A 27,735-nucleotide genomic window follows, 5' to 3' on the forward strand; every position below is an offset into this window, starting at 1 on the left:
ACTCTGAAAGTAGTTCAGATTTAGCCATCACACCAAACCTTAAAGGGAAAAAAAAAAAAAAAAGCTCAACAGTATGTTCATCTCACTCAGAGGTTTCCAACACATTTTATTTTGCTGACCACCAATTTGCAGCTTCTAAGGACCAACACGGTCATCAGTCCCTACCCAGTGTCCAGTTAACTTCAGTTCGCTGCAGCCCCTTGGTCCTACACACTGAAGTTAATGGCTTGAGTTCCAGTAACGTGTGCAAAGAGGCTGCGCTTTGGCTCCTGAAGGAGGACGAGTCCAAGGTAGAGCCTCTTCCAGGGCTTTGCTCCCGCGTGGTGGTTTCCTTTGGCAAGAAGTTGAGCCATTCTCGACTTTGGTGCCTGTAGGCAGGAAGCGCTCAGAAGCGGGCGGTGGGACATGCGGGGACAGTGTGACACGTGAGGAGAGGAGCCTCTCCTACTGGGTCAGTAGGTGAAAATAAAAGGAAGCCTCTGTTTTTAAGGAACACGGATAAACACCTTTTTAGATCACCTATTTGTTCTAGAACTACAAAATTTAATTCAAGAAAATATAGGTCCCGTGAAAGACTTGAAAGTTTTATAAAACTAAAATCTAGTTTTCCCCCAATAAATTGTATTTTAGCCAAAACCCTCTTGATGCTTCTAAAATAATACTAAACGGGGCATCTGATTATACAAGAGCAATAAAAAAAATTAAATATTTATTTGAATAACAAGTTGAAGTTCGAGCTGCATGGTTGGCCAATGCAGGTTTCCACACAGATCACAGGAAGCGTGCATGGAAAAGTACTGGCGCAAGGGACAAAATAATGCTAAGACTCAGGCTAAACAGCTGGCTTTTAAGGAAACAAAAGGTCTGAAATCACTATACAAAATATAAAATGTATTAAACACAACTATCCACAGAACAGTCTTTATTATTATTGATTATATTTAAAAATTATTTGTGTAGTTAATTATATGCTGACTTGTAAATGAGTATTATACATGAACCCCCTTTCAGAGGCAAATCCTTGCTGTGCTATTGAACATCTAATTACATTGCAAAAAGTGTCCTTTTTTGCTATCAATAAAGAAAACAGTTAATGATACTACTGCAAGTATTAGGAAGGCTACAAAAAAAAGAAAGAAAGAACATTTCTTTTTTGTCTTCAAAGTGCTTTCCATGCAGTTAAGCACTTGCCTGGTTTAGCTGAATGCACCCTTGGGTCAAAGAGATGCTCTTGAATTAGAAGACTAGAAGGATTCATGCAACCCTCTTGCTACTGGGACACCATTGTGTCACTCCCTCACCAATCCTGTCTTTCCAGAATACCATTCCAGACACTTCAAAAAGGATCGGGCGGATAATGATAAATATACATAAAATGAAAAGACACAAACTGCTATACACTACGACAGGTAATGTCTGTGCTACGTGAAAGCACCTTTAAAAAGAGCCTACTCGGCAAGAGATAAGTGTCTAAAGATTCAAAATGAATCAACAGTATTGGATAACAATATAATTCTCAACTCAGAAGCTGCCTCAAGATTAGGTGCATCTTCAGTTAATGTAACGGGAAAAAAAGGCAATGGATTTTATTTGATTAATTGCATCCACTCACAAATCGACCTAAGGTCACCAGATGTGTAGACACAATGAGATTTTTCGTTGTTGTTTATAGTCTTTAATTGAAATGATGATAAAGGAAATAGAGCTATTTAAAAACAAAACCACACAGCTGCCTTAGCCTAGATTACGAGGTGGCACCGGGCGTGGGGTTCACATTCTGGGTGGCCACCTGCGGTGCGACCTCAATGATCCGGGGCTTGTCTATGATCCTGGCTGTGCGGTTACCCTTCTCCACGATCCCAATAATCCATGCTTGGTGGCCTTCACCATACTTGGGGGACTTGATCTCTGCACAGAATCGAGCTGCTTGCTCACGCGGTAGACAGATCAGGAGGCCGCCTGGCAAAAGGGAAAGGGAGAAAAAAGGAGCACCATTAGCGGTGATGCTGTTGTCTCCCCAGAAGAGGTCTACACTGCCTGCGTCTATTCCACAGACCGCGCTGTGGAGTCGCTAACTGATTCCTTGCTCAACTTCTACTATATTTCAAAACACACACAACAAACTTTTAAGTCATGAAAACACGTTCCTTGTGAATCATCTGATGCTGTGTAGGAGTGAAGTGTCTGAGACACAGCAACATACGTGGTGCCAATCTTTCCCAGGCAACGCTTGAAAGGATTAACAAAAGAGAACCTTACATTTTCAATCTGATTCTCTACATGGAGTCAGTTTACCAAAAAACGCTTTTCATTTTTTTTTTTTATTTAAAAACTAAGGCCAAATAGGAAAAGGAGTACGTCAAGGCTGTATACTGTCACCCTGCTTATTTAACTTATATACAGAGTACATCATGAGAAACGCTGGGCTGGAAGAACCACAAGCTGGAATCAAGATTGCTCGGAGAAATATCAATAACCTCAGATATGCAGATGACACCACCCTTATGGCACAAAGTGAAGAGGAACCAAAAAGCCTCTTGATGAAAGTGTAAGTGGAGAGTGAAAAAGTTGGCTTAAAGCTCAACATTCGGAAAACTAAGATCGTGTGGCATCTGGTCCCATCACTTCATGGAAATAGATGGGGAAACAGTGGAAACAGTGTCAGACTTTATTTTTTTGGGCTCCAAAATCACTGCAGATGGTGACTGCAGCCATGAAATTAAAAGACGTTGTTTACTCCTTGGAAGGAAAGTTATGACCAACCTAGATAGCATATTCAAAAGCAGAGACATTACTTTGCCAACTAAGGTCCATCTAGTCAAGGCTATGGTTTTTCCTGTGGTCATGTATGGATGTGAGAATTGGACTGTGAAGAAGGCTGAGTGTAGAAGAATTGATGCTTTTGAACTGTGGTGTTGGAGAAGACTCTTGAGAGTCCCTTGGACTGCAAGGAGATCCAACCAGTCCATTCTGAAGGGGATCAGCCCTGGGATTTCTTTGGAAGGACTGATGCTAAAGCTGAAACTCCAGTACTTTGGCCACCTCATGCAAAGAGTTGACTCACTGGAAAAGACTCTGATGCTGGGAGGGATTGGGGGCAGGAGGAGAAGGGGATGACAGAGAATGAGATGGCTGGATGGCAGCACTGACTCGATGGACTTGAGTCTCAGTGAACTCCAGGAGTTGGTGATGGACAGGAAGGCCTGGCGTGCTGCGATACATGGGGTCGCAAAGAGTCGGACACGACTGAGCGACTGAACTGAACTGAAGGCCATAAAAGTGTGTGTGCCTCAAAGTATCTAGGTTCTGTCACTGGCTCTGTCATTAACTTCAAAATAGAAAAATACAAAATATGTGAAAATAAATCTTCATTGGTACCCGAGTAGCTAGGCCAGAATAATTTAATGTATTTTTAAGTAGAAGAAACACAATGGGAAAAAAATATGTATGACCTTTTACAAAAAAATGAGACACTTTTCATTTTTTAATAGAGACAAACTATATTAGTTGGTAATATTCATTAGTTCATTCACACTGATTCTACACCTGCCAGGCAGCAGGTGCTGTTCTACCAACAGTTCAGCTACCCTCTTGTAGCACACTTCGAGGAAGTGGATTTTGTGATTTTGAGGTCAGGAAGTGGCAGGGTCCTCTCTATGGCTGAGAGGCCCACCTGAGACGACCCCCACCATCCCCACCCCCAGGGCTGGTGCATGGGTGGGGCTTCGTGGTCTTAGCTTCTAGGGGTCAGAATTTCTTATGACCAGGCCAACCTCAGATTGACTACCTAGGGGTTCAGTCTAGGCATGGGTACTTTACTTCATTCCCAGATATTTCAACTCTTTTACCAGGACAGGGAAACAGTTCCTGAGTTATAGAGGAAGTATAACAGAAGTAAGAGAGACTAGGGGGAGGAAGGTGGGGCGGGTAGGGGATAGAACTGAAAGGATGAGACAGAGTCCAGATAAAGAAAAAAAAAGGGGGGGGGGGGGACAAAAATAAAAATGGTAATTTGGAGATATCATATACTATTTCATTCTTAAAACACTAATTTTAGACTTTTGCAAGGAAAAAATACAGCCTCGTCAATGTAACCTATGGATACATTAGCTATTTCTTGAGTTTCCAATGGAAACTAGGTGATGACCTATTTTCCCCATATCCTCCCTTCTTCCCATCCCATCACCAAACACTGGACTGAAAACAACGCTGCTCATCACAGGAAGGATGGCATGAAGACACAGTGGCAGACGGCAGCAGGTGGAAGATGCTCCCAGCCAAGACCTCACACCTTGGGGCCCTGCTGCTGGACCTGGCTTGCTCCTCCTCAGGGAGGTCCCACTGGCCTCACCAGCATTAACCCCTGACCCGGGCCAGGGCCCCGGTACCTGATGTCTCTGGGCAGGTCCCATGCATGAGCCCAAACATGTTTCCGCAGGCCTTGCTCACGGCTGCCATCTTGGCCAGGACGGGAAGGTTGTGAATCACAAAGGATACCTCGTTCCTCTGCTGTTTGGCCAGGTTCTGTGCGTGGCCCAGAATCCCGAAGCCCGTGATGTCAGTAGCCGCATGGGCGTTGAATGTGTGCATGAGTCCTGCCGCTGCCGGAGGACAGAGAAGCCTTTGTCATCTGGTGTCATGAACAGAGACTCCTAGAAAACACCCCTCCTCAACTCAAAATCTTACAGATGCTTTGGTCTCAAAACTGCTATTTCGTCAGGAAGACGGCATACAGGAATGATGAAAGCTGGATTTTAAAGATTAGTAAAACCTGGAGTAAAATTCTGAAAGTTGGTTTTGTAGTTCATTTTGAATCACTCGGAACAGCAGCTTCAACCAACAGTAAAGCCCTAGTAAACCAAAATATCTGTAGAGAGGAAATGCTACCTCAATGAAAGATAAATCTGTCATACTCTCCTAAAATCAAAGAACAAGACCTTTTAAGACTGTCTGATCTAAATTCAAGGTACATTCCTGGTATCTGAAAGGTTAATCTTTTATTTTTTAATTAAAAAAAATTAGTACATTTTCTAGAATAGTCTTAGGTTTACAGAAAATTTAGCAGAAAGTTGCCATACTGTCCCTACCCCCCAGCCATCTCTCCTACAGTAATAGCCAGCATCAGTGTGCTGCCTTGACAGGTCAGGACTCATATGTTACTGTTAACTCCAGTTCACAGTTTACACTGGGGTTCACTCTTGATGTCTATGCGTGCAGCAGAAGTATGAGCTCGTGTATCCAGTCATTAGAGTATCATAGAGTATTTTCACTTCCCTGGAAATCCCAAGTTCCAACTTTTCACCCACTCCTCCAACCCTTGATCTTTCAACTTTCTCCATCATTTTGCCTTTTCCACAAGGTCAGAGTTGGAATTATACAGAATTTGATCTTTTTGGATTGATATCTTTCACTCAGTAATGTGTTCTTAAGGCTCCTCCATGTCGTGATAATTCTCTTCAGCACTGAGCAATATTCCACTGTTTAGATGGACCACAGTTTATTTATATATTTACCAACTACTGAAGGACTTTAATATTTATACTAATTTATATAAATATAAATTTATATATTTACCAACTACTTCCAAGTTTTGGCAATTTTGAATAAACCTACGACAAACATCCATGTGCAGGCTTTTGGGTGGATAGAAGCTTTCAATTCATTTGAGCAAATACCAAGGCACACAACTGCTAGATCACATTAGCAGATTTAGTTTTGCATGAAACTGCCAAACTATCTTCCAAAGCAGCTATACCATTCTGCATTCCCATCAGCAATGGGCTGTCCACACCCTCACCAGCATTTGGTATTGACTTTAGCTATTCTAGTGGATGTGCAATTCCCTAATGACATACGATGTGGAGCATCTTTTCATATAATTATTTGCCATCAGTGTATCTTCTTTGGTGAGGTGTCTGTTCAGCTCTCTCCACCCCCCCCTCCCCCCACCGTTTTTTAATTGGATTTTCTTATTGTTGGGTCTCAAGAGTTCTTTGCCAATTCTGGATACCAGTCCTCTGTCACATGTGTTTTGTAAAGATTTTCTTCCAGTCTGTGGCTTGTCTTTTCATCCTCAGTCTCTTCTATAGAGAAGTTTTTTATATTAATTAAGTCCAACTTGTCTTTTTTTTAATGGATTTGTGCTTCTGGTGTTATCCCAGTAGCTATTATCAAACCCAAGATCACCCAAGTTTTCTCCTATGTCATCTTCTAGGAGTTTAGCATGTTTGCATTTAGGTCTACAATCCATTTTGAGTTTATTTTTATGATGGGTTTAAGACCTGTGTCCAGATTCATTTTTTTACCTATGGATGTCTAATTTTTTAAGAACCATTTCTTTAAAAGATTTATCCTTTGCTCCTTTGTCAAAAATCAGTTTAACTATACTTATGCAGGCCCATGTCTCAGCTTTCTATTCTATTCCACTGACCTCTCTTTTTTAACCAACAACATACTATCTTAATGTCTGCAGTTTTATATGAAGTCTTGAAGTCGGGAGGTGTCAGTCCTCCAACCTCAACACCGTGTTGGCTGTTCTGGGTCCACTGCTTTTCCATGTAAACTTCAGAATCAGTTTGCTGATACTCACAAAATAACTTGCTAGAACTGCAGTTGGGATTGCATTATACCTATAGTTGGGAAGAACTAACATCTTGACAATACTGAGTTCTATCCATGTGCACGGAATACCTCCATTTATTTACATCTTTAATTTGTTTCATCAGTTTTATAGTTTTCCTCATACAGAACTTGGACATGTTTTTAGAGTCGCACCTATGTATTTCACTTTGGGGATGGGGAGAGTAACTGAATTGCTAATTTTTAAAAACTAAGTGTCTTTCTCATGAAATGAAATATGCCATATGTTTACAGAAGTGCTCTGGGGTAAATGCTTTCTCTTTTTTTTGGCTATACTAGGTCTTCGTTGCTGCGCTCGGGCTTCTCACTGCAGTGGCTTCTCGTTGCAGAGCACAGACTCTAGGGCGTGTGGGCTTCAGTATTTGTGGCATGCAGGCCTACTTGCTCCATGGCATGAAGAATCTTCCAGGACTGGGGACTGAACCTGTGTCCCCTGCATTGGCAGGCAAATTCTTATCCACTATACCACTAGCAAAGACCTGCTTTTTGATATACATTTTCTCTCTTTGGGCTTCTCTGGTAGCTCAGAAAGTAAAGAATCCACCTACAATGCAAGAGACCTGGGTTCGATCCCTGGGTCAGGAAGATCCCCTGGAGAAGGGAATGGCTACCCACTCCAGTATCTTGGCTGGGAAATCCCACAGACAGGAGTGTGGCAGGAGGCAGTCCACGGGGTCCCAAAGAGTTGGACATAACTTAGTGACTAAGCACAAGTTCATCAAATCTCTCATTTATCTTTCCTTAGACCAGAATCTTTTACTTAGGTATATCATCAACAACACACGCTGAGAGGAGAATTGACCCCATTCTGGTTCATAGTGCTAGCTAAGCAACACTGAGAACAGGCCATCCTATTCACATACCTACACCTGGCACAGTGGGTCAGTCAAGGACATTTAGCAAAGCCATAACCTCCACTTCAGCTCTTCCTGACGCCGTCCTAGACAAGCTCTGAGTACCAGAGTGGACAAGAGGACACAATGAATCCTACAGTCAGTAAGTGTGTGTCAGGCGCTCAGTCGTGTCCAACTCTGTGACCCTGTGGACTGTAGCCTGCCAGGCTCCTCTATATCCACGGAATTCTCCAGCAAGAATGCTAGAGTGGGTAGCCATTCCCTTCTCCCTCCTGACCCAGGGATCGAACCCAGGTCTCTTGCATTGCAGGCAGATTCTTTACCGCTTGAGCCACTAGGGAAAAGGGATTCTACTTTTAAGGTATTGGTCACCACTTCTCTTATATACGGAATGACTGTTGCTAATTTTTATTATAAAAATTTCAATGAAACACAAAAGCAGAGAGAGGAGCACACCACCATGAATTCCCACATACCTAACAATACCCAGCCTCAAGTGTTACCACCAATCTGCTGGGGTCTCATCTTTTCCTGCCTGCTTGCTGGGGGATGTGAGAGGTGATATGGAAACTTTAAAGCCAACCCCAGTCATGTCCCTTAGCTATCAGTATTTCTATGTGTGCCTCTAAAAGATAAAAAAATTGTAACAGCCACAATATCATTATCATACCAACAAAATGAACACTACATTTGACTGCTTTCTCTGAAACATCACAACAGTTTCCTCTCAGTGTCATTTATTTGTGGAGACTGAGCCACTTTTTCCTACAGCATCTCCTCCGTTCTGGATTTGGGGATCTTCTCCGATGCAAGCATGTTCTACCATCTTCTCTATTTCCTGTACTGGTGTTTAGGACCAAGGCTCGAAGAGACTCAGGTTCTTTTTTTCTGGCAAGAATCCTTCATGGGGAATGGGGGGTAACATCATCAACATGAACCTTTCACTAAAAGCTTCTAGCAGCCACTGATGTTTTTTTTGTCTTGAGGTTCATTTAATCATGGGACAGCAAAAATGGCAACTCTGTAATTCAACCATTCTTCCTGTATTTATATGATTTCGATAAAGAATTTTTGAGAAAATTCGGTTTCCCTGAAATTCACTCTATACAAGACAGGTAAAGTAAAAGGATGACCACTTTTATTTTAGAACAAGTTGGTGACCCAGGTGACCAAGAAGTTTTAATTATCATTTGTTTAGATACTTGATATGGTCACTCTGGTCTTTGATAGTCAAACTGTACCCTCCACCCCCATGAAGTGGGAGCCCCCTGAAGTTGTGGGGATGTGACACCACCACCACTTCCAGGCACAGGAAATCAAGCTTATCTTCTGTACTTCCTGCCCCAGAGCTGGAACCTGCCATTTCCCCAGGGAGTCCTGGTACTTTTTAGTGGAAAACAGTAACTTTCCGACCAGGGGCAATAAGACTCCACCCTTCACTGCTTCTAGGTCTTTTCAACAGGTTCAGAAATAAACATTTTCAGAGAAAAAAAATAATCCTGAGTTCACACTGATAATTCAAAATTAAAGATGATAGTTTTTAATTAATTTAAAACTGTCTTACTTCTCTTACTTAGATCGTCTTACTTCTCTCTAAAGTCTTTGTTCCTAATTACATTCACTTATTTATCTCAGTATACAACATTCTCACAAACACAAACCCACTGACAACAATGAAATATTTTTGTGGATTTTTGTCTTAAGGATGTACACAGAAAATACCAGGCTCAAAGAGATTTGAAATAATTCTTCTTCATGTCATTTTGCCACTAGCTTAGACGTACGTTGGACAACCTTAAAAAATCTGGTTTGGATTCATAAAATATGCTCTTTTCATTTAAGTATAGAAAACTACATAAAACATTTGTTTCCAAGTTGAACTTATGAAACAAAGCATGTTCAGAGGGTCTGCTTCCTCCCTGTTCTCTTGTATATGTAATAATTTTTGTTAATGACTTATTTTTCCACTGTTTCTTTTTGAAAGTATAAAATACACATTATTACTTCCTATTTATTTATGAACACACAAAACGTAGCATACTACATACATGCTCTGTCCTTCGCTTTTTTCAATGGCCATATCCTACAGATAGCTTCCTGGTAATAAAGCTCTCTCATTCCTTTTTCTAGGGAATAGTATTCCACTGTGCATGGAGACTAGACAATCCCAGTCAGTCACCCAGTGATGGACCTTCAGATTGCATCCTTCTTTTGCAATTATAAATAGTGCTTCAACGAATAGTGTTGTACACACGTTATTTCATATTCTGGCCACTGTAGCTTTGGGATAGACTCACGGAAGTGGGAATTCTGGGTCAAAATAAATGTACACTTAATTTTGCTGCATACGACCAAAGTGTTCTGCCATATCCCTATCAAGAATGTCTAAAACTTAAGGATAGAGGACTCTTAACTGCACAAATATAAGTAAACTAAAAATCTATATGAGTAAAACTAAATCCATTACAAATCACTTTCTAACTGTTAAACTACTTAATTTGAAGGACAAAAAAAAAAAAACTTCTTAAACATGGCACAGTAAAAGAAGTAGGAATGAAAAACCTTTGTTGTAAGTGATGAGAGTATCAGAGAACAAAGAATTAAATAATTACAATTCAACTTAATTTGGAATAAAGCCAAAGACATACTCTTGGAATGCAGGGAAAAAAAATTACAGAAAAATTTTATCTCAAAATAAATTGTTCAAAAGTAGGCAAAAGGCAAATTAGTTACAGCATATTGTTCTGATAGAACATCTAGCCATTAAAAATCATGTGTATTAGAATTATATAATATGGAAAAAAGAATTTAGTAATATTAAGAATAAAAGCAAATTCCAGGGACTTTCCTGGTGGTCCAGCGGGTAAGACTATGCAATTCCACTACAGGGGGCATGGGTTTGATCCCTCCCTGGGTGGGGAACTAAGATCTGGCATGCCGCTCCATGGCTCCATGACCTGCCCCCGCCAAATTCCAAATACAAGTAAAATGTATGCTAACCATTAGTTTACAACATCAACAATAAGATAAAAGTAAACTACCAACCAACCAAACATGGATAAAAATCTTAGAAAAATACATAAAAGTATTAAAAAAAATACATAAAAGTATTAACAGAAGTTATTTTGGGGTGGTGGGACTATGAACAATGTTTTTCCTTTACTTTTTATATTTTCTAAAAACTTTCCTATAATAAGCATATGATTTTTTCTCCTCTAAAGCAAATCACATTTACCCCATGCTTATGTCAAGAACACGCAAGGTGTCTGGATTCCCACCAGGAATCCAGGTGGGTTAGGGCTCTAGGCACTAACAGAAGGGGTTGTGCAGTCACTGGCCAAACCTGGCTGGTGGCCAGTTCCTCCAGCTAAGATTTTTTTTAAAAAAAACAATGTTAAAAGAGTCATGAGGAGAAAAAAAATCAGTGCAACTGAGACCGTGGCCCACAAAGCCTGAAAGAGCTCCCTTCCTGCGTCTCAGAAAGCTTGCTGACCCGGCCCAGCCGTACCTGTCCTGTTGAGCCTAGCCATGTTCATCATCGCCTCCTGGTATGCCAGCTCCACATCCTCCTGGGTGACCACTAGCTTGATTTTATTCCACTTCTCAGGCTGATGACAGGAACACAGATGAGGGAGCAAAGAGAAAAAATGTGATCAATCTTTGTTTCTAACCACTGAAACAGCCTATTTTTTCCTTAGTCATCTTGAGGAGTTTTACTTATCTAATTCTGCACACAAAATTAAGTTTTCTAACTCCCCACTCCCCCAACCCCCGTGATTATTATTTTAGGTGTCCGCTAGACGTTACTATCATGGCATCTTCTCTGCTCTCAGCTGCACCTCTGTATTCCAACACTGCAGTTTAGTGGAAACGTGAAACCAGCAGGATAGTTGTGAATGTCCTTAGGTTCTCCTCTTCATCTCCCCTCGTAAACTGATGGCTCACAATTTTCATGTTTTCGTGTTAACTGTGTTAATATTCTTACTGACTCTCCCTGAATTCTGAGAGCAAGTCCTCTTGAGGGACAAATGAATGGGAAAGAACTTCAACTTAGCATTGGCTCCAATGACGTTGAGAGTGACCACACAGCACATCCTCTGAAACGCCACTGTCTTCCCTCTTCTTCCCCAGTCTGATAGTCAAAGAGCCTAGCGTCACGATGCTGGGTTCACGACATACAGTCATGGTACATTAATGGCCAGCATTCATGAATTCACTCATTTTTAGCAACACTCAATAATCTACCGCCCAATGGAAATCTATCTGTGTACCTCCCTTATTCCCTGCCCCTCAGCTCTCCCCAAGAGGTAACAACGATTTTGAATTTTATACTTGTCATTTTCCCGCCTTTTGAAAAGCAGTATCCTCATACATACAGACGCCCAAACAATACTCTTTGATTGCTTCTGACCTTTATGAAAGGGTATCACTCTGTTACTTAAGTCTTTGAAACTTGCTTTTTTCCAGTTCTGAGCACCTTTAAGAAATTGGTAAAAAGCAAAGTCCTGTGGTCTGATTGACAAGTAATCATACTAGATGGGAAATGTCCCCATCATTGCTGAATAAGAAGGGAAAAATATCTAAAGAATACGGCCTCCTTAGAGATTCTCTCTGCTGTGTGTCAAATTAAGATCTATCTGATTGATGAGTAACATAAAATTACTCTTTTCCAATTGTTTCTCAGGACTAGTGGTTTCAGATGTCAATTGCAGAAATTGAAAGCAGTGAGATATGTGAGAATATACCACAGTCATTCATTTTTGAGTTGCTACAGCAATGAAGAAAGTCTTAAAGGAAGAATGATTGATCATACTGCAGTAGAAAGTGACTCAGGATAAGTATCTTTATATTCTAGATGCTTTCTCCATAAGATGATTATTTATCAAAATGTTCTGATTCACTAATTAGCTTAAAAAGATAAAACAAGCAACCAGAAATGACCAAAACACTCATGACGAAATTGTCAATAAGCCTGGCCTTATTTATACCTCAAATATCAAACTTTGCACACATTCTCTTATGTATTAATTTTCAATGATAAGATATAGCCAGCTCATTAACTAATGAACAGATAAACTCAACTGTTTCCCAAATTCTCTTTATGGAGTACTTCTGAACTTTAAGCACTCATGAAACTTGGATTTAATAAAAGAACAGGGACAACTCCCAGGATTTCTGTAAGGTCTAGATTGACACTATACTCTCTGGTACTCAACTAGAAGAGTGCATCAAAAAAAAAAAATTTTTTTTTTAATATATATGTATTTACTTGCCTGGCCAGGTCTTAGTTGCAGTACATGAGATCTTTAGTTGCAGCATGCAGCACCTCTAGTTGGGGCACGTGGGATCAGGTTCCCTGACCAGGGATCGAACCCAGGGCCCCCTACACTGGGAGCATGGAGTCTTAGCAACGGGACCACCAGGGGAGTCCTCAAGAGCTCATTTGAGAAGACACACTGCTGACACCAGAAGGTGAAGGTCACTTACAATATCCAGCCACTGGTGCACAGCCACGGCCACTTGCGTCCCCAAAGGTTTTGTCAGGACAAGCACGTCACCCGGCACTGCATTATCTGGCCTGAAGAAGAGAACACTGGCAGTTTCTCATCAAATTAACCAAGGAGATAAGCTCACCATCGGTTAAACAAAAGAAAGCAAAGGCTAGTAAAACCACGTGTGTTTGCGGTCACTTACTCATATTTAAGCCAACTACTGCCATGTACTGGCAGCAGAGCTTTACCACTTACTGCTGGGGCGACGGATGAACAAAACGAAGCATTAAATGAAAAGTGGAGAGGCCACAACTTCAACACTCAGGACGATGACTTACTAGTTTCCCAAAAAGGCAAACTGCTTAGACTTCAAAGACATCATCAGGCCCTGATTCAGTCACGCTCTGTACTTTTCAACACAGACCCACCAAGGTTCTGAGGCAACAAGACTTCTGAAACAAACACTGTTCTTTCTTTTTTACAATCACTTATATAACAGAGATGCAGGTGGGCTTTCTCAGGCTGTTCCATTATGGGTCTGTTTTGGTAATTTTACCATCAGTGTGTCAAATTCAGTTATAACCAGTAAGTTTCCTTGGTACCCAGGATCCCTGGTTGGGCCCTGTCTTAAAGACAGAAGGCAAATACCAAAAAAAAAAGGCACCCCTAAAAACACAAAGACTGCGCCCCCGAACAAAACTCCTGTCTCACTAAGTACCCTCATGACTAGCACTCATGTCTTTCTTGTCCTGGTTCAAGGAACTGTCCACACAGTCGTCTGGTCCCCCGACAGTGGACAACAATCATCCAGGTGGGTTAAAAACCCGCAGGCACACCCTTTCACGCTTCTGGAATTGTGAAACACGTGGACCCGGCACCCGCTCACAAAACCCACTCCACAAATGGAGCTTCTGATTCCTTCAGAGAACAGGGCAAGGTGGTTTTCTTAATAAGATTTTAATAATTTTCTTAATTTTTCTTAATAAGGTTTTCTCAAACATGAAAAGTGACAACTTGTGTTAAGAGAGAAACTTCTCCAAAGACGTGGCAATGGCCTGAAGGCACATGAAAAGATGTTCTTAGCATTAGCCATCAGGGAGATGCAAATCAAAACCCACTGAGGTATCATCTCACACCCACTAAGACAGCTATTATCAAAAACAACAGTAAAGAAGCGGGTGATGCTGCTATAAACATTCATGTGCAAGCTTTCTGTGTGGACATACATTCCAGTTCCCAGGCGCAGATATCTAAGAATTACTGGGTCATGTGGTGACTACTGAACCCGAGGAACAAAACCAGCCGCACCATTTTACATTCCCCACAGCCATGGACACGGTCTGCGGTGTCGCCACATCCTCACCAAGACTTGTTCACTGTCTTTTTGATACCTATGTCCACACAGGAAACTTGCACACGAACGTTCACAGCAGCATCACTCGCAACAGGGGGAAATAGCCCAGAGGCCTGTGGCCTATGAATGGGTGGACACACTGCGGTCTGCCCATAGCACGGAGTGTTTGTTATTCAGCCATAAACAGGAATGAAGCACCAACACACGTGCAACACGATGAGCCCTGCAAACATGCTAGGTGAAAGAAGCCGGACACAAAACATCACTTGTTGCACAGTTCCATCTATATGAAATGCCCAAAACACGCAAATCCATGAGACCAGAAGTAGATTTGTGGATTTTAGGGAATGGGGGAGGAGGGAGTTAGTAGTAGCTGCTATGAATACGAGGTTTCTTTTTGAGGAGATGAAAATGTTCTGGAATTGGACAGTGGTGATGGTTATATAAGTCTATGAATACTAAAAACCAATACACTGTATACTTTAAAAAACTGAATTTTATGTTATGTGAAATTGTGGGGAGCGAACCAGGCCAGGTGACATGAAACAAAAAAACGACTTACATGATAAACTCGTTGGGCTGGCAGACAGTCGTAGCCACACCTCCTAAAACAATCCAGGGGTTTAGCACTGTTTGGCCGCCCGTTACAGACGTTCCTGCCTCCTCTGCTGCATCTTTAAAACCCTGTATAATTAGGGGCATCACTTTATCCCTTTCCTAGGGTTTAAAAGGAAAATTAAAAGTCACATCATTCAGCTGAAGACCTGGAAAAGAGAGTCTATACACTTACAGCTATGAAAAGATCATAAACCAGAAAAGATCATAAAACCAGAGTTTCCAGAAGGGGAAGGGAGTAACAGAAAGAGCTCACTTTTGTTACAGAGTGAGTAACAGCTCACTCTGTAGCCCTTTTATCACAAGTTTGAAGAGGCTGCAGGTTACAATGTGAATGGAGCTTGGACAACAGAAGTGAACTCTGGAAATGGGCTGGGTGTGCAGGGCTGCCTGCATCTGAATGGGCTCTCTACACGGTCCTCAACCACCCAAGACCAGCTCACGTGCACCCCCACGTCTGCCCCAGATGGCTGTGTCCAAGCAGAGGCCCAAGAGCACCTTGTGGGGGCAGACAAGAGCCCACTGAACGCTCAATTCTTATGCGCAGGGCGAACTATGGCAGGGCGTGGGGATGAAACCAATTACCTGTCAAAAATAATCTAAACAGGAATTCACCTCTGAGTCAAAGAACAGGTCAGGCAGGGAGGCCACAGATGCTCCAGGTGAGCAGTGGGACACCCCGACCCCACCACTGTCTATGTCACCAGCCAGTGACCAAAGGGAAGGGTGACGGCCTCGGTGCCACAGCCTGGGCTGGAAGGCTCCTACTCACCCTGTCCGTCATTTTATTACTGACTCCAAGGAGCATCAGCATGTTGTCGCACTCCGTGACCCCCATGGCATAGAGGTCACTGAGGACGTTGGCACAGGCTATCCTGCCCTGGAAGAGAAGGGAGACGTGAGCGGGGACCCCAGGGGACTTTCCAGGGCAGGCACAGAGAGCTCAGCTGCCCAGAGGCACCAGGGAGGGGACTTTCCAGGATGTGGGCCTCAGCAGCTGTGCTTCACACTCGCTGCCTTTCCTCCATCACAGAACCAAGCTCAGACGTTCCTGCCACCACCTCTCCTCCATGCAGCACGCAGCATTTCCATGTTCTTCACCATTCTAAAACATCAGGAGAAAGCTGCCATTTATTTAGGTGCAGAACCCAGAGCAGGGAGATGGTGGAGAGAAGTGGGCATGGTGCAGATGGTTGCAGAGGAGCCAGAGTGGAAATGCTGGGGAACAAACATCTTAAAGAAAATGTGGAAACAGTCACTTATCCTGAACAGATTCTTAAAAAGGGCCAACTTTTATTGGTTACAGAGAAGATGGATTTTATGTACTCGGAGAAATTTTTGGACTCCTTTCCAAAGTTGTATGAGAGAAACAGGAAAATCATCTTGGTTTAAAAAAAAAATAGAAGAAATGAATAACACCTAGCCCTGAAACCAGATTGTTTTCTAAGAAAAAGGGAGGCAATTCCTAGTAAACTATATAGTTTTATTGAGGAACTTTGAACAGTACTCAATAGAAAGGTGGAAAATAAAATAGAAAATAATTTCTAGTTATTTTAATAATTATTAATATTAATAATTATTTATAAAAAATAAAAGATTTTCTACTGCCGACGGAGATTGAAAAAAATGTTTAAAGTTGCCTTTCTCTAAACAGCAAAGGAGAAAATGACAAACTTTTCTTTTGACATAAGAGTAATCAAACTGCAAGTTACTATATCACTTCCAGTGGCCATTTCATTGCTGGTTTATCGTTATGTTGTCTTACAACTTCTGGGCAGGTTGGCAGGGAGCTGGATCACCTCCTGTGACTCACTCACAAGGCAACAGGGGCAGTGTGGTTGGCATGCTGGGAGGTGCCAACCACAGGCCAGGCTGCAGAGGTGTGCTGCTCCCTCTGTGCTAGGCTCTCAGGTCCTTCCGCGAGATGCTGGGAGAGGATGCATTCTGGTTCCAGCCACCTGGGCCCCCAGATAGGACACCAGAGGTATGGCATGCATGGGAGCACTGCTTTAGAGGAGAGACAGCTGGCTGTGTGGGCAGGAGACAGGTTTCTGGGAGCCCATGTGCTTGTCTTGGGACCTGAGTGGTGAACACTCCCTCCTCGCCTCGTTTCCCTTGGCACCAGGAGGGGCCTTTGGCACTTTCTATGGATAAGATGTTCCCAATCTCTTCATTGGCTCCTCCCAGCTGCCAGGGTGCAAGGAAGGGTCCAGCTGTGTAGATGGAGGGGCTGCTGGCAGCAACCCCACAATGAGCAGGTGGGGGTATCTGAGTGGAGCGTGATCAGCAGGGAGACCCACGGGTTACCCTATGGAATACAGACATGGCGAGAGGCGTGACCAGAATCAGGATCAATGGTTAAGTTCATTGTGGTGAGATGCTAAGCTCTCTATTTCTGGACAGAGACATGCAGGATCTGGACAGACATGCAGGATCTGTCCTATTACAGAGGATAGTGAAACACAGGAAAGTGGAGTTTACAAATGTCAAAGAAAAACATGGACAAGGAAACAAAAGGAGAAAACTAGAAACACATCATTCCATAGACACACTGAACAGGTGCTTTGGCAGAAAGACGTGCATAGGTACGAGAGCAGCAGGGGACACCCCACATCCGCTCTGCCTGCCTCACGCACGGTACCAAGTGTGAGCAAGGGAGCAATCAAGTCAGACCCTCAATGGCAGAGTCATGGTGGGAGGAGTAACAACAGTCTGCACAGAACAAAAACAAAAACACACACACACACAAAACCCAGCTACCACTCCAAACCCAGTGAGTAAGCAATTCCAGACGTAAAAGTACGTAGGGTCAAACTCACCATCATGTAAGGGTCATCGACGATGGGATAAATGTAATCTGTGGTTTGAACCAAGGAAAGGCCGCCGTGCCTCAGAGGAATGACACAGGTGTCCATCCCGATGCCTGCAAAGACGGGAGTCACCATCATCCAGAAGTCAACAGGAGAGTGGGGTCATTTTGTACCTTCAGTGTCTAACAGGAGGGGTTTTGCACAGGACTCTTATGGAACACTGCTCACTGCCAACAAAGCAATGTGCTTCCTATCAAGAAGTATAACCGAAATAAATGCAAAACAAAACCAGCTTAAGATAGCAAACGAGAAGACAATTTGTTAGCTGTGAAGACTCAACTTCAACACGGTACAATTTTGAGACTCTAATGATGCCTTGAAGAGAAATTTTCCTTTCTTTTACTGTTATCATGTGATTGGCACCACAGAGAATTTACGTAAAGATGAGAACAGCACAGAAGGAACTTGGGTTGTCTTCTCCATAGTTAGCCAAGAGTACATCTTTGGGTATCATTCTGTTTTTCCAACAGAAAATCTGTAAAATATTTTACACATATAAATGTGTAAAATGCTATTCCACATTTTAGTAAAAAATGACCCAAAAAGGACAAAGCTAGAACAAGTATTCATCGATTAATCAAGCACGCGCATAAGCACTGTGGTGCCCACGGGGTCTTACACTTGATGGGCTATTTAGAGATTATTCCCTTTCCTGAAATTGGTTTAGAAACAGTCAAGACTAGTTACTGTAGGTCATATTTCTTTAAAAAAAAAAAAAAAAACAACACTTGTAATGCAAACACTACGTGCTTTCCCAACACATCTCTCAAGGGGACACCCCCCAGCCCTTAGGAAGCATTTCGACTTTGCAACACAATGGGCAAAGGACAAATCAGGAGGAAGTACAAAAGGAGGCAGGTAGATTCACCCAGAATCCCAAATGAAACAAGAATAAATCACACCCAAATCCCACAGAGAGGACTACCTGTGAGCTTTCACAATTGCCCCCGCAGACAGGCTGAGTCCCAGGGGCAGTCTGTCAAGGTCTGACCCATTATTACTAATACAGAAATAAAATCAAGTTTAGTAAAACATCACTCTGTGATGGCAGGCTGATTTTTTTATTACCACCCTAGATGGCAAAGCAGAAACTCTTGGTGGAAGATCCAGTTAGGGAATAGAAGGTTTTCTTTCAGAATGGCAAGCCTCACAAATTTGTGACCATGGAACACTCATTACCAGCGATCAGGAAGTGTGCAACAGTTCATCTCATTCGATGCATGTGCACAAAAATGCCCACTAATGATACTCTGCAGCACTCAAGTGGAAACAAGGCAAGAACCACAATTAAACTCACATGATTCTCCTGAAACTGATCATTCCAACAACTGGGTATTCCAAATACATTACTATTCACTTTGGAAAAGAGGGAAGGTTCCCTTTTAGGTTTCCATATAAACTACAGGTCTATAGAAAGAGACACTAAAAAAGAGTTGCCGAAAGTTAGCTTTAAGTATTTCCCAACATGGGAATCTTCAACTTGAATTCAATCTTGATTTGTAGAGCAGTTAATTTCTCTCTCTCTCTATCCAGCATCAGAGAGTGTGACCGTGACTCCTGAGCACACTCCTGGGGCTGACAAGAAGCTCCCATCACCCACACATCCTCTCTCCACGAGGACACCACTGCATGCTTAGGAGGGTCTAGTGCTGTCCACATGGGAACTGCCAACCACACATGGTAAGATATGGCAATTTCAGAGTGACACGCGCTGCCAAGTGTAAAACACACACTCAGTTTTAAACACTTGGACCTGAGAAAAATCTCAGCTAGCATCTCGTTAGCAGTGTTTTACATTAATTATGCATCCAAATGACATTTTTACATATAAAGTTAAAACATAGTAGAATTAAATTCACCTGAACTGGACATGGAACAACAGACTGGTTCCAAATAGGAAAAGGAGTTCGTCAAGGCTGTACATTGTCACCCTTCTTATTTAACTTATGTGCAGAGTAGCTCATGAGAAACACTGGGCTGGAAGAAGCACAAGCTGGAATCAAGATTGCCAGGAGAAATATCAATAACCTCAGATATGCAGATGACACCACCCTTATGGCAGAAAGTGAAGAGGAACTCAAAAGCCTCTTGATGAAAGCGAAAGTGGAGAGTGAAAAAGTTGGCTTAAAGCTCAACATTCAGAAAACTGAGATCACAGCATCTGGTTCCATCACTTCATGGGAAATAGATGGGGAAACAGTGGAAATAGTGTCAGACTTTATTTTGGGGGGTTCCAAAATCACTGCAGATGGTGACTGCAGCCATGAAATTAAAAGACGCTTACTGCTCGGAAGGAGTTATGACCAACCTAGATAGTATATTGAAAAGCAGAGATATTACTTTACCAACAAAGGTCCATCTAGTCAAGGCTATAGTTTTTCCAGTGGTCATGTATGGATGTGAGAGTTGGACTATGAAGAAAGCTGAGCGTCGAAGAACTGATGCTTTTGAACTGTGGTGTTGGAGAAGACTCTTGAAAGTCCCTTGGACTGCAAGGAGATCCAACCAGTCCATCCTGAAGGAGATCAGTCCTAGGTATTCATTGGAGGGACTGATGCTGAAGCTGAAACTCCAATACTTTGGCCACCTGATTCAAAGAGCTGACTCAATGGAAAAGACTCTGATGCTGGGAGGGATTGGGGGTAGGAGGAGAAGGGGACGACAGAGGATGAGATGGCTGAATGGCATCACCAACTCGATGGACATGAGCTTGAGTGAACTCCGGGAGTTGGTGATGGACAGGGAGGCCTGGAGTGCTGTGATTCATGGGGTCGCAAAGAATCGGACATGCCTGAGCGACTGAACTGAACTATTTTTTAAAACTATTTATTTACTTATATGACTGTGCTGGGTGGTCTTAACTTTAGCATCAGGATCTTCTGTTGCAGAATGTGAATGCTTAGTTGTGGCATGTGGGATCTAATTCCTCAATCAGGGATCAAACCCAGGCCACCTGCATTAGGATCAAGAAGTTTTAGCTACTGGACCACCAGGGAAGTCCCTGATTCTTTTTTTGTTTTTTTAATGGAACTACCTGTAGTAGAAAAATCTAAATGACACAGCGGGCTCATCTCATTTTTCTTTGGGACAGCACTAGTCTGTAGTGAGTGGTTTACAAATCCCCTATCAAATTTCAAGAATAGAAGACAGAGAGGGTGAGCCCAGGTTAGGCCATGGGATTTGAAAACGAGTGTATCAAGTATGAGAGAGGACAGAGGCACAGCGTAGGTGGAAATAAAGGAAGATGCCAGAGTGGAGGAAGCCTCAAATACAGAGTAGGGTGTGCTTAATCAGTGGCTGAAGGGGAATTCTAGAAGGTTTCAGCAAGACTGAAGCCATCCAGCAAAAAATTAAAAATAAATTAAAAAAAAAACCTAAATCATCAAACTCCCTCCTTAGCCAGCAGCTGTCAACATGTGACAAAGCTTATGCATCAGCAACAGATGTACCAAGTGGTTTTTTTTTTTTAAGAATTTTGAAAAAATTATTTATTTGGCTGAGCTGGGTCTTAGTTGCCATACATGGGATCTAGTTCCCTGATGCTGCTGCTAAGTCACTTCAGTCGTGTCCGACTCTGTGCGACCCCATAGACGGCAGCCCACCAGGTTCCCCCATCCCTGAGATTCTCCAGGCAAGAACCCTGGAGTGGGTTGCCATTTCCTTCTCCAATGCATGAAAGTGAAAAGTGAAAGTGAAGTCGCTCAGTCGTGTCCGACTCTTAGCGACCCCATGGACTGCAGCCTGCCAGGCTCCTCTGTCCATGGGATTTTCCAGGCAAGAGTACTGGAGTGGGGTGCCATTGCCTTCTCCCGGAGCAGGGATCAAACCTGGGCAGAGTCTTAGCCATTGGACCACCATGGAAGTGCCACATGTACCAACTTCCAAGACATACTTATCATAACAGTTCGTCAGATACAATAAACATGTATCTTTAACAACTGTTATGGCTTATCCTTAGAATGCCGAAAATACGACACTTTTAGAAAAAATTTAAAAACACATCAACAGACTTATGTGTATACATACATACCTTATACATAAAAACATGTATGTATTATGTATGTGGGTGCAGATATGGTACACATACATACACAGATAATTTCTGGTACTCAGTTGCAAACTACAGGTATTATTAGCCCATATTACAGATGGGGAAACTGAGGCTCAGGAGGGTTAACAAGAGTGTACAGAGTAACACTTATTATCTCTTTCTCCTGGCCTGTTCCCTTGCTGTCATTGCTGAGTTACAGCTGATGCAGCTTCTTTCCCCACAAACATGTCTGGACTGAAAAATCAGATGACAAGCAGTATGGTGAGCAGAGGAATGGAAAAATGTGGATTTCAAGTTCTGACCCCCACCAAATGACAGGAAACAGGCTACCCAGCTTTCCTGAGCACCACAGGGCTGCTGGAAGGACCAACTGCCTGAGCGCTCAATAAGTCAACGAGGGCAGTTACAGAAGGGAATTACTGCTTTATCCATAAAGTTGCTGCTGTTGTTTTTAATTTAATTATTTACTTGGTTGTGTTGGGTCTTAACTGCGGCACTCAGAATCTTCACTGCATCACGCAGGATCTTTTGCTGCAGTGCACAGACTCTCTAGCTGCGGTGCATGGACTCCAGAGCTCATGGGCTTCAGTACCTGTGGCACACGGGCTCGAGAGTGCACCAGCTCAGTAACTGTAGGCTGCAGGCTTAGCTGATCCGAGGCATGTGGAATCTTAGTTCACCCACCAGGGACCGAACCTTTGTCTCCTGCATTGCAAGGGGGATTCTTAACCACTGGACCATCAGAGAAGTCCCATCCATGAGGTTTTTACTGCATTTGTTGGTGCCCAAAGTTATCTAACGATTTTCTCAGTATATTCTCATTCCTTGACAAGTAAGCTGACATCCACTCCACCTCATTCACATGTTATTTTTCCACACTGAGACTTTAGATAGATGAAGACGGTTTTCTTTTTCTATAATTTATTTGGCTACACCGGGTCTTAGTTGTGGCATATGGGATCTAGTTCCCTGACCAGGGACTGAACACGGACTCCTTGCATTGGAAGCTCAAAGTCTTAGCCAAGGATCCCCAGGGAATTCCCAAGAGAAGTTTTCTAATTGAGCTCCTAGGAGCCCTTACAGGCCCTGAGAGTGCAGGAAGTGAGTTTTCCTCTCTCCCACCCAAAGCAATTCTGCTTTATACAATCAGGAAAGAAAGGAGTACCCTGGGTTCAAAACCAATGTTATGAGATCGAGTGTGATCATATATAGGCAAAAAGAAAGGCAATTAAAACCTTATGCAGGAAATCTAACCAAGTCACACACTGTAATTACAAAACATCCACAAGCTCCTAAAATATACAACTAACACTCAAAAGGCAAAGTGATCACAAGTCTTGCATCACATACTGAACAAAGCACACACAGAAGCTAACAGACATCCCTGCAGCTGAGACTTTCTTTCTGAGCTCAATGTTTGGGGAAGGGTAAATCACTAAGTACATCCGGAACTGGATCAAGGAAACACAGCTCTCAAGTCCAGATGTCAAGCTGGGGTCAAGTACAGACCCAGTTCAGTGCTCCCGCCTTCTATGTCTGGAGCACTTTTCTTCTCCTTCCTCCCATGGGAACTTTTCTAGTGATGCCTATTGCAGAGGAGCCCTGAGTTCCTCCCAACCCAGTCACTGTTCTCCCAGTCCTGTACAAGGATGCAGAACCACTATCTTTTCTAATCTGATTGAATAAAAAATACCTTTACTGTTAACAGTTGTCTCATATACTTTAAAGTTTAAAAATGGTTAGAGCACATTTCTTGATGCTTTTCACGTAGTTCCTCCAAATAAGTTATAAGGTAAGTTACCACTGCTTTGCTCTGAATCCTTCTTGCAGAATTTTTTTTTTTTTTTAAAGGCAACATGGGAAAAGAGAACTCCGGTTTTTGACTCACTAATAATGCATCCAAGATGCTCTACTCGGGAAATATGAAAGAAAACAGTGGTTCACATACCAAGTCTTGGCATAACTGCTCCAAGAAACTGCTCATCTTCTTGGAAGTGGTTCTCCTGTAAGGACTCCAGCAATTTCTGCAGGACATCTTGGGGCACTTTGCAGCCAGTGCCCTTCAGTTCAGTGAATCTGGTTAACCGGAAACTCTTGTCCAATTCATAACTTTCCGGGTTAAAGGACTCCCGTGCAGACATGGTTCTTGGGCCCACACACCTCACGGCCGGGCTCCTCCCCTCCTTCTCCTACGCAGCTGGTTTCTTTATAGATCCACCTGGGTAGCACCAAAACACAAAGACACCATTGAGTTCTCACCAGTACTTGGCAAGAATCAAGTGAATATATGACAGTGAAAAGTAAACATGGAATGGGCTGAAATCACCAAGACGATAGGAAAACAGCCATCTGGGACCAGAATGGTTTGACACAGTGATGTACAAGCCAGGTAAGTCTTAAAAAGTGACTGTACCATTAGAGACATGTTCTGCATCTGTGTTGTTATAATTGTGGCTGCGAGGGGCACCAAGAAGACAGAACTATGGGCCAGCTGGCTTACAGGACACAGTGCCATCTTGAGCAAAAAGTCCCAAACGTTCTTCTAGCTGATGGCATTACAGGAAAACGAGTCACTTCACCTATCAACCAGGAAGTACTATGGTTTAGAAATGAGATGCCCTGGCTAACGTGACTTTTCAGGAAGACCTTTTGCTATCTAAAAGAAAAATAAAATACCTAACAGGCATTTTTGGTGAAATGGAAGTTGATGGATATGGATTTGATGAAATTCTTTATGATGCTAAATTCGATTTTAGAAAAATAGATTTTGATTCCAAGTCAGAAGTACACAAAATGATCCAAAACTATAGGAAGCCTGTCTAAAGAACACAATTTGAAACCTGGAATGGCTGTTTTAACACAGCAAGGTTCATTTTCTACAACAGAGCAGTGGAAAGTTAGTTCTCTGATGTTTTAATTCAGTGCTATTTCCTAGAAAGCAAATGCTGCCCAACTAACTAGTAAACACACATCATTGACAAAGTATACTACTACTCCTTACTGTTTCATTGCAGATCTATAGTGATAAACTGTACTAAATCACTAGCATTTATAGTTTGGGTTACCACTGGAAGTTTCTGGAACAAATCTTTCTAAGTTTGAAGCCTTGGGGCTAAATGAAAACCTTTCCTGCGCTCCCGGGGTTTATAAACTTCCAGACTGATGCTTTATTGGGCACAGAATAACAGACACCCCAAGTTTTAAGGTCAGTTTCCCCTATAAAATTCATGTTTAAGAACATAATTCCCATTTATAGAGTTTTCGATCCCTTGGGAAGCACATCACTCATTTAAAATAAATCTCACAAAGCCTGAGTTCAGGCAGTCATCCAAACTGTCTTTACAAAACCATGTTTGGGGTGAGCAATGATTTTGGTTTGAAACCTACAACTGTAAAGCAGTGAACCTTCCGACAGTCCAAGAAAACACCTGTGCAAAAGGAGGGCGCGAGGCTAATCAAGTTACAGACATGGGAATTCTGAAGCCATTTTACAGCTGGGAAAGTCCAACAGCACTTTGACTTGGAAGGGTTTGCAACAAAAACAACAGTCCTTTCCTCACCAAATGCCTCACACTTAACACCGCCTCACTCCTACCAGGGTCAGAAAAAAATCCAACTCACGAGGCATCCAGTTATTTTCCTACCTCCAATCCCTATCCAAAAATAAAGGCGGGGAGGGGAATCTGGAACTCAGGAGACTAGCTTCCTTTTAAATCTTCCAAGATTTTTAACGGCAAAAAGTTTAAAACACCTTAAGCCCAGAAGGCACTCAGGAGTTTCAAATTTCCAAATAGAATGAGGGACGTAGATCACACAAATCTCAATCCAAAAAAAAAAAAATCTTGCTTTTTTTGGAGATGGGGGGGGGGCCCTGAAGAAAGGTGAAATTAATGGCGGGGCGGGGGGTGGGTTGCATAATATGCAGTCCACTAGAACCCCAAAGCCGCCTGTTTACACCTTTAAAACAATGACATGAATATTTAAAGCAACGGTTAACCCTTTTTTTCCCAGCCACGTTTTAATTTTTTCAAACGAGGGCGCCAAGCTGGCCGCAGAGCCGGGGGAGCGCGGTGAGTGGGGGCAGTTAAGAGGGCAGCCCCGGCCCGGTACCTACCTCCCCCAAGGTTCCCAAGCCCAGGAAACAAACAACGGGGAGGACGCGGCGACTTGGGCGCAAGGGGCGCGTGCCCAGCGGGAAGCACACGTCGGGGCGGCGGAGGGCAGCGCTCGGGGACACCTTAAATCCCTGGCTGCCGCCTTTAAAGGCCACCCGGGCCCGGATTCTTTGTGCGGCGCGGCCAGGAGGAGGCGGAGCGGGGCAGCCGACGGGGCCATGCCCGCCCGCCCGCTCTCTGTCCCGGCGGCAGCGGGAACCGCGCGGCCCAGGCCGCGGGGAGGGCGCGAGGCCCGCACGGCCCCACTAGCCGCGATGGGTCTTCGGGTTCGCGGGCCGGCCAGGCCGGGGCGCCAGGCGTCAGGAGGCGCCCGCGGGGCCGAAGAGAGGGCGCGCGCGGGCGGGGGGGAGGCGGGGAGGGCCTGAAGGCGCCGCGCCCCGGGGACCGGGCTGGGCTCTCTCGCCGCGCGCGCGGGCCGCCGCCGCACAAAAAATGTCGGCGGGCGAAAAAATTAACCCCTGCGTCGCCGCCGCCGCCCTCCCCCTCCACTCCTCCCCCGCCCTCTCCTCCCTCCCTCCTTCCCCGGCCCCGCGCGGCGGCCGCGGCGGCGGCGGCGGCGGCGGCGCGGGCGGTGCTTCTTTTTTAAAGCGGCCCCACCAAGCCCTGGCTCGGCCCCTCTCCAGGCAGCGCTGCAGAGCGCCGGTCGTGCACGGCTCCCGGCGCGCCCGGGCGGCCCGCGGGGGGATCCGCACGGCCGCCCTGGGCCTGCGGACGAATATTCCCCTTTAAGCCTGGTGTCTCGCCCCCCCTCCCCGAGCCAGGCGCTTACCGGTTCGCTTTGCGCCCTCCGCCTCCTCCCGCGAACGGGACTCCGCCGCTCCCACAATGCACCGGGCGCGGCCGGGCTCCCTTAAGCGTCGCCTGAATAAAAAGGCCTCTCCCGGCGGCGGCGCGGAGGGCGGGAGGGCCCCGGCCCGCGCCTGGGCGCCGCGGGGGCTCGGCCTGCCTCGGCGGGCCCCTGCCGGGAACCAGGGCCGCCGCGCTCCGCCGTGCGCCGCGCGCGAGGGGCCTTTAAGGGCCGGCTCCCTCCCTTTAAGAGGCGGCGGGCCGCGGCCGGAGCGGCTCGGTGGCTGCGTGCGGCCCGGGAAAGGGGGCGGGGGCGATGTGCAGGCCCGAGCGCGGCAATGATTGGTCTCGGGGGAGGGGTGGGGGGTTGCAAGCCCGAGGAGCGGTGGCATCCGTTGCACGATGCAAAAAGGATTGATTTCAAAAGTTGCGAGTTGCATTGGCAGCAGCCTTTGGCGCCCGGGCCACCTCCTTTTCCTTGACCCGCTGGAAGGGCCGGGAATGTTTCCCAAAACCTGGCGGGGTTCAACCGTGCTGCGTTCTGCGGGACGCTGTACCTGCTCCCCGAGCGCTGCCGTCGTTCCTACCGGCAGACAATGAGCACGGAGACAATTTGAAAGTCGGGTGAGAGCAGAGGGAATGCCCCCTCTGCCGCGACGAAAGACTTAGAAACACAGACGGCGCGTTTGATTAATAACGACTCTCCCTTCTATTGTTCAGCCTGGCTCGGGAGATCACACGAGCCTTGGTGAACACGCACACGTCCTGCGAAGTTTCTTGAACGTTTCATGCGTTTGGTAGGAAGTCAGAGATTAAGGTTCCTCAGTTACATTGTTTGCTCTCCACAGGTCCAAGTCAACATGGCAGCCTAGTACCGCATGTGTTTGAATGAACACCCA

At 44.3% G+C, this 27,735-nt stretch overlaps 1 protein-coding gene across 2 annotated transcripts; it reads right to left on the reverse strand.

Annotated features, from left to right (window-relative positions):
• Positions 1 to 86: 86 nt before the first annotated feature.
• SEPHS1 (selenophosphate synthetase 1) lies at positions 87 to 27,016 on the reverse strand. Of its 2 annotated transcripts, none has more exons than XM_005214175.5 (9): positions 25,990 to 26,369; positions 23,824 to 24,093; positions 17,774 to 17,877; positions 15,727 to 15,834; positions 14,902 to 15,056; positions 12,981 to 13,071; positions 11,002 to 11,101; positions 4,389 to 4,601; positions 87 to 1,959 (listed from the first exon to the last, which is right to left on the reverse strand). In XM_005214175.5, the coding sequence occupies exons 2-9, from the start codon at positions 24,014 to 24,016 to the stop codon at positions 1,745 to 1,747; spliced, it is 1,179 nt and encodes a 392-aa protein (XP_005214232.1). In that variant the 5' UTR covers positions 24,017 to 24,093; positions 25,990 to 26,369; the 3' UTR covers positions 87 to 1,744. The 2 variants fall into 2 exon arrangements, with proteins under 2 accessions (XP_005214232.1, NP_001068784.1); NM_001075316.1 differs by lacking the exon at positions 25,990 to 26,369 and adding an exon at positions 26,820 to 27,016 and having other exon boundaries at positions 1,572 to 1,959.
• Between the last annotated feature and the right edge of the window lie 719 nt (positions 27,017 to 27,735).

This window comes from Bos taurus, chromosome 13 (assembly GCF_002263795.3).
Source record: "Bos taurus isolate L1 Dominette 01449 registration number 42190680 breed Hereford chromosome 13, ARS-UCD2.0, whole genome shotgun sequence".
Taxonomy (NCBI): domain Eukaryota; kingdom Metazoa; phylum Chordata; class Mammalia; order Artiodactyla; family Bovidae; genus Bos; species Bos taurus.

Coding starts and splice junctions, on each gene's coding strand:
- SEPHS1 (XM_005214175.5), bottom strand. CDS start 24,016: ATGTCTGCACGGGAGTCCTTTAACCCGGAAAGTTATGAATTGGACAAG. Junction 17,878..23,823: donor AGCAGTTATGCCAAGACTTG/GTATGTGAACCA, acceptor CCGTCTTTGCAG/GCATCGGGATGGACACCTGT. Junction 1,960..4,388: donor GACCTGCCCAGAGACATCAG/GTACCGGGGCCC, acceptor CCCTTTTGCCAG/GCGGCCTCCTGATCTGTCTA.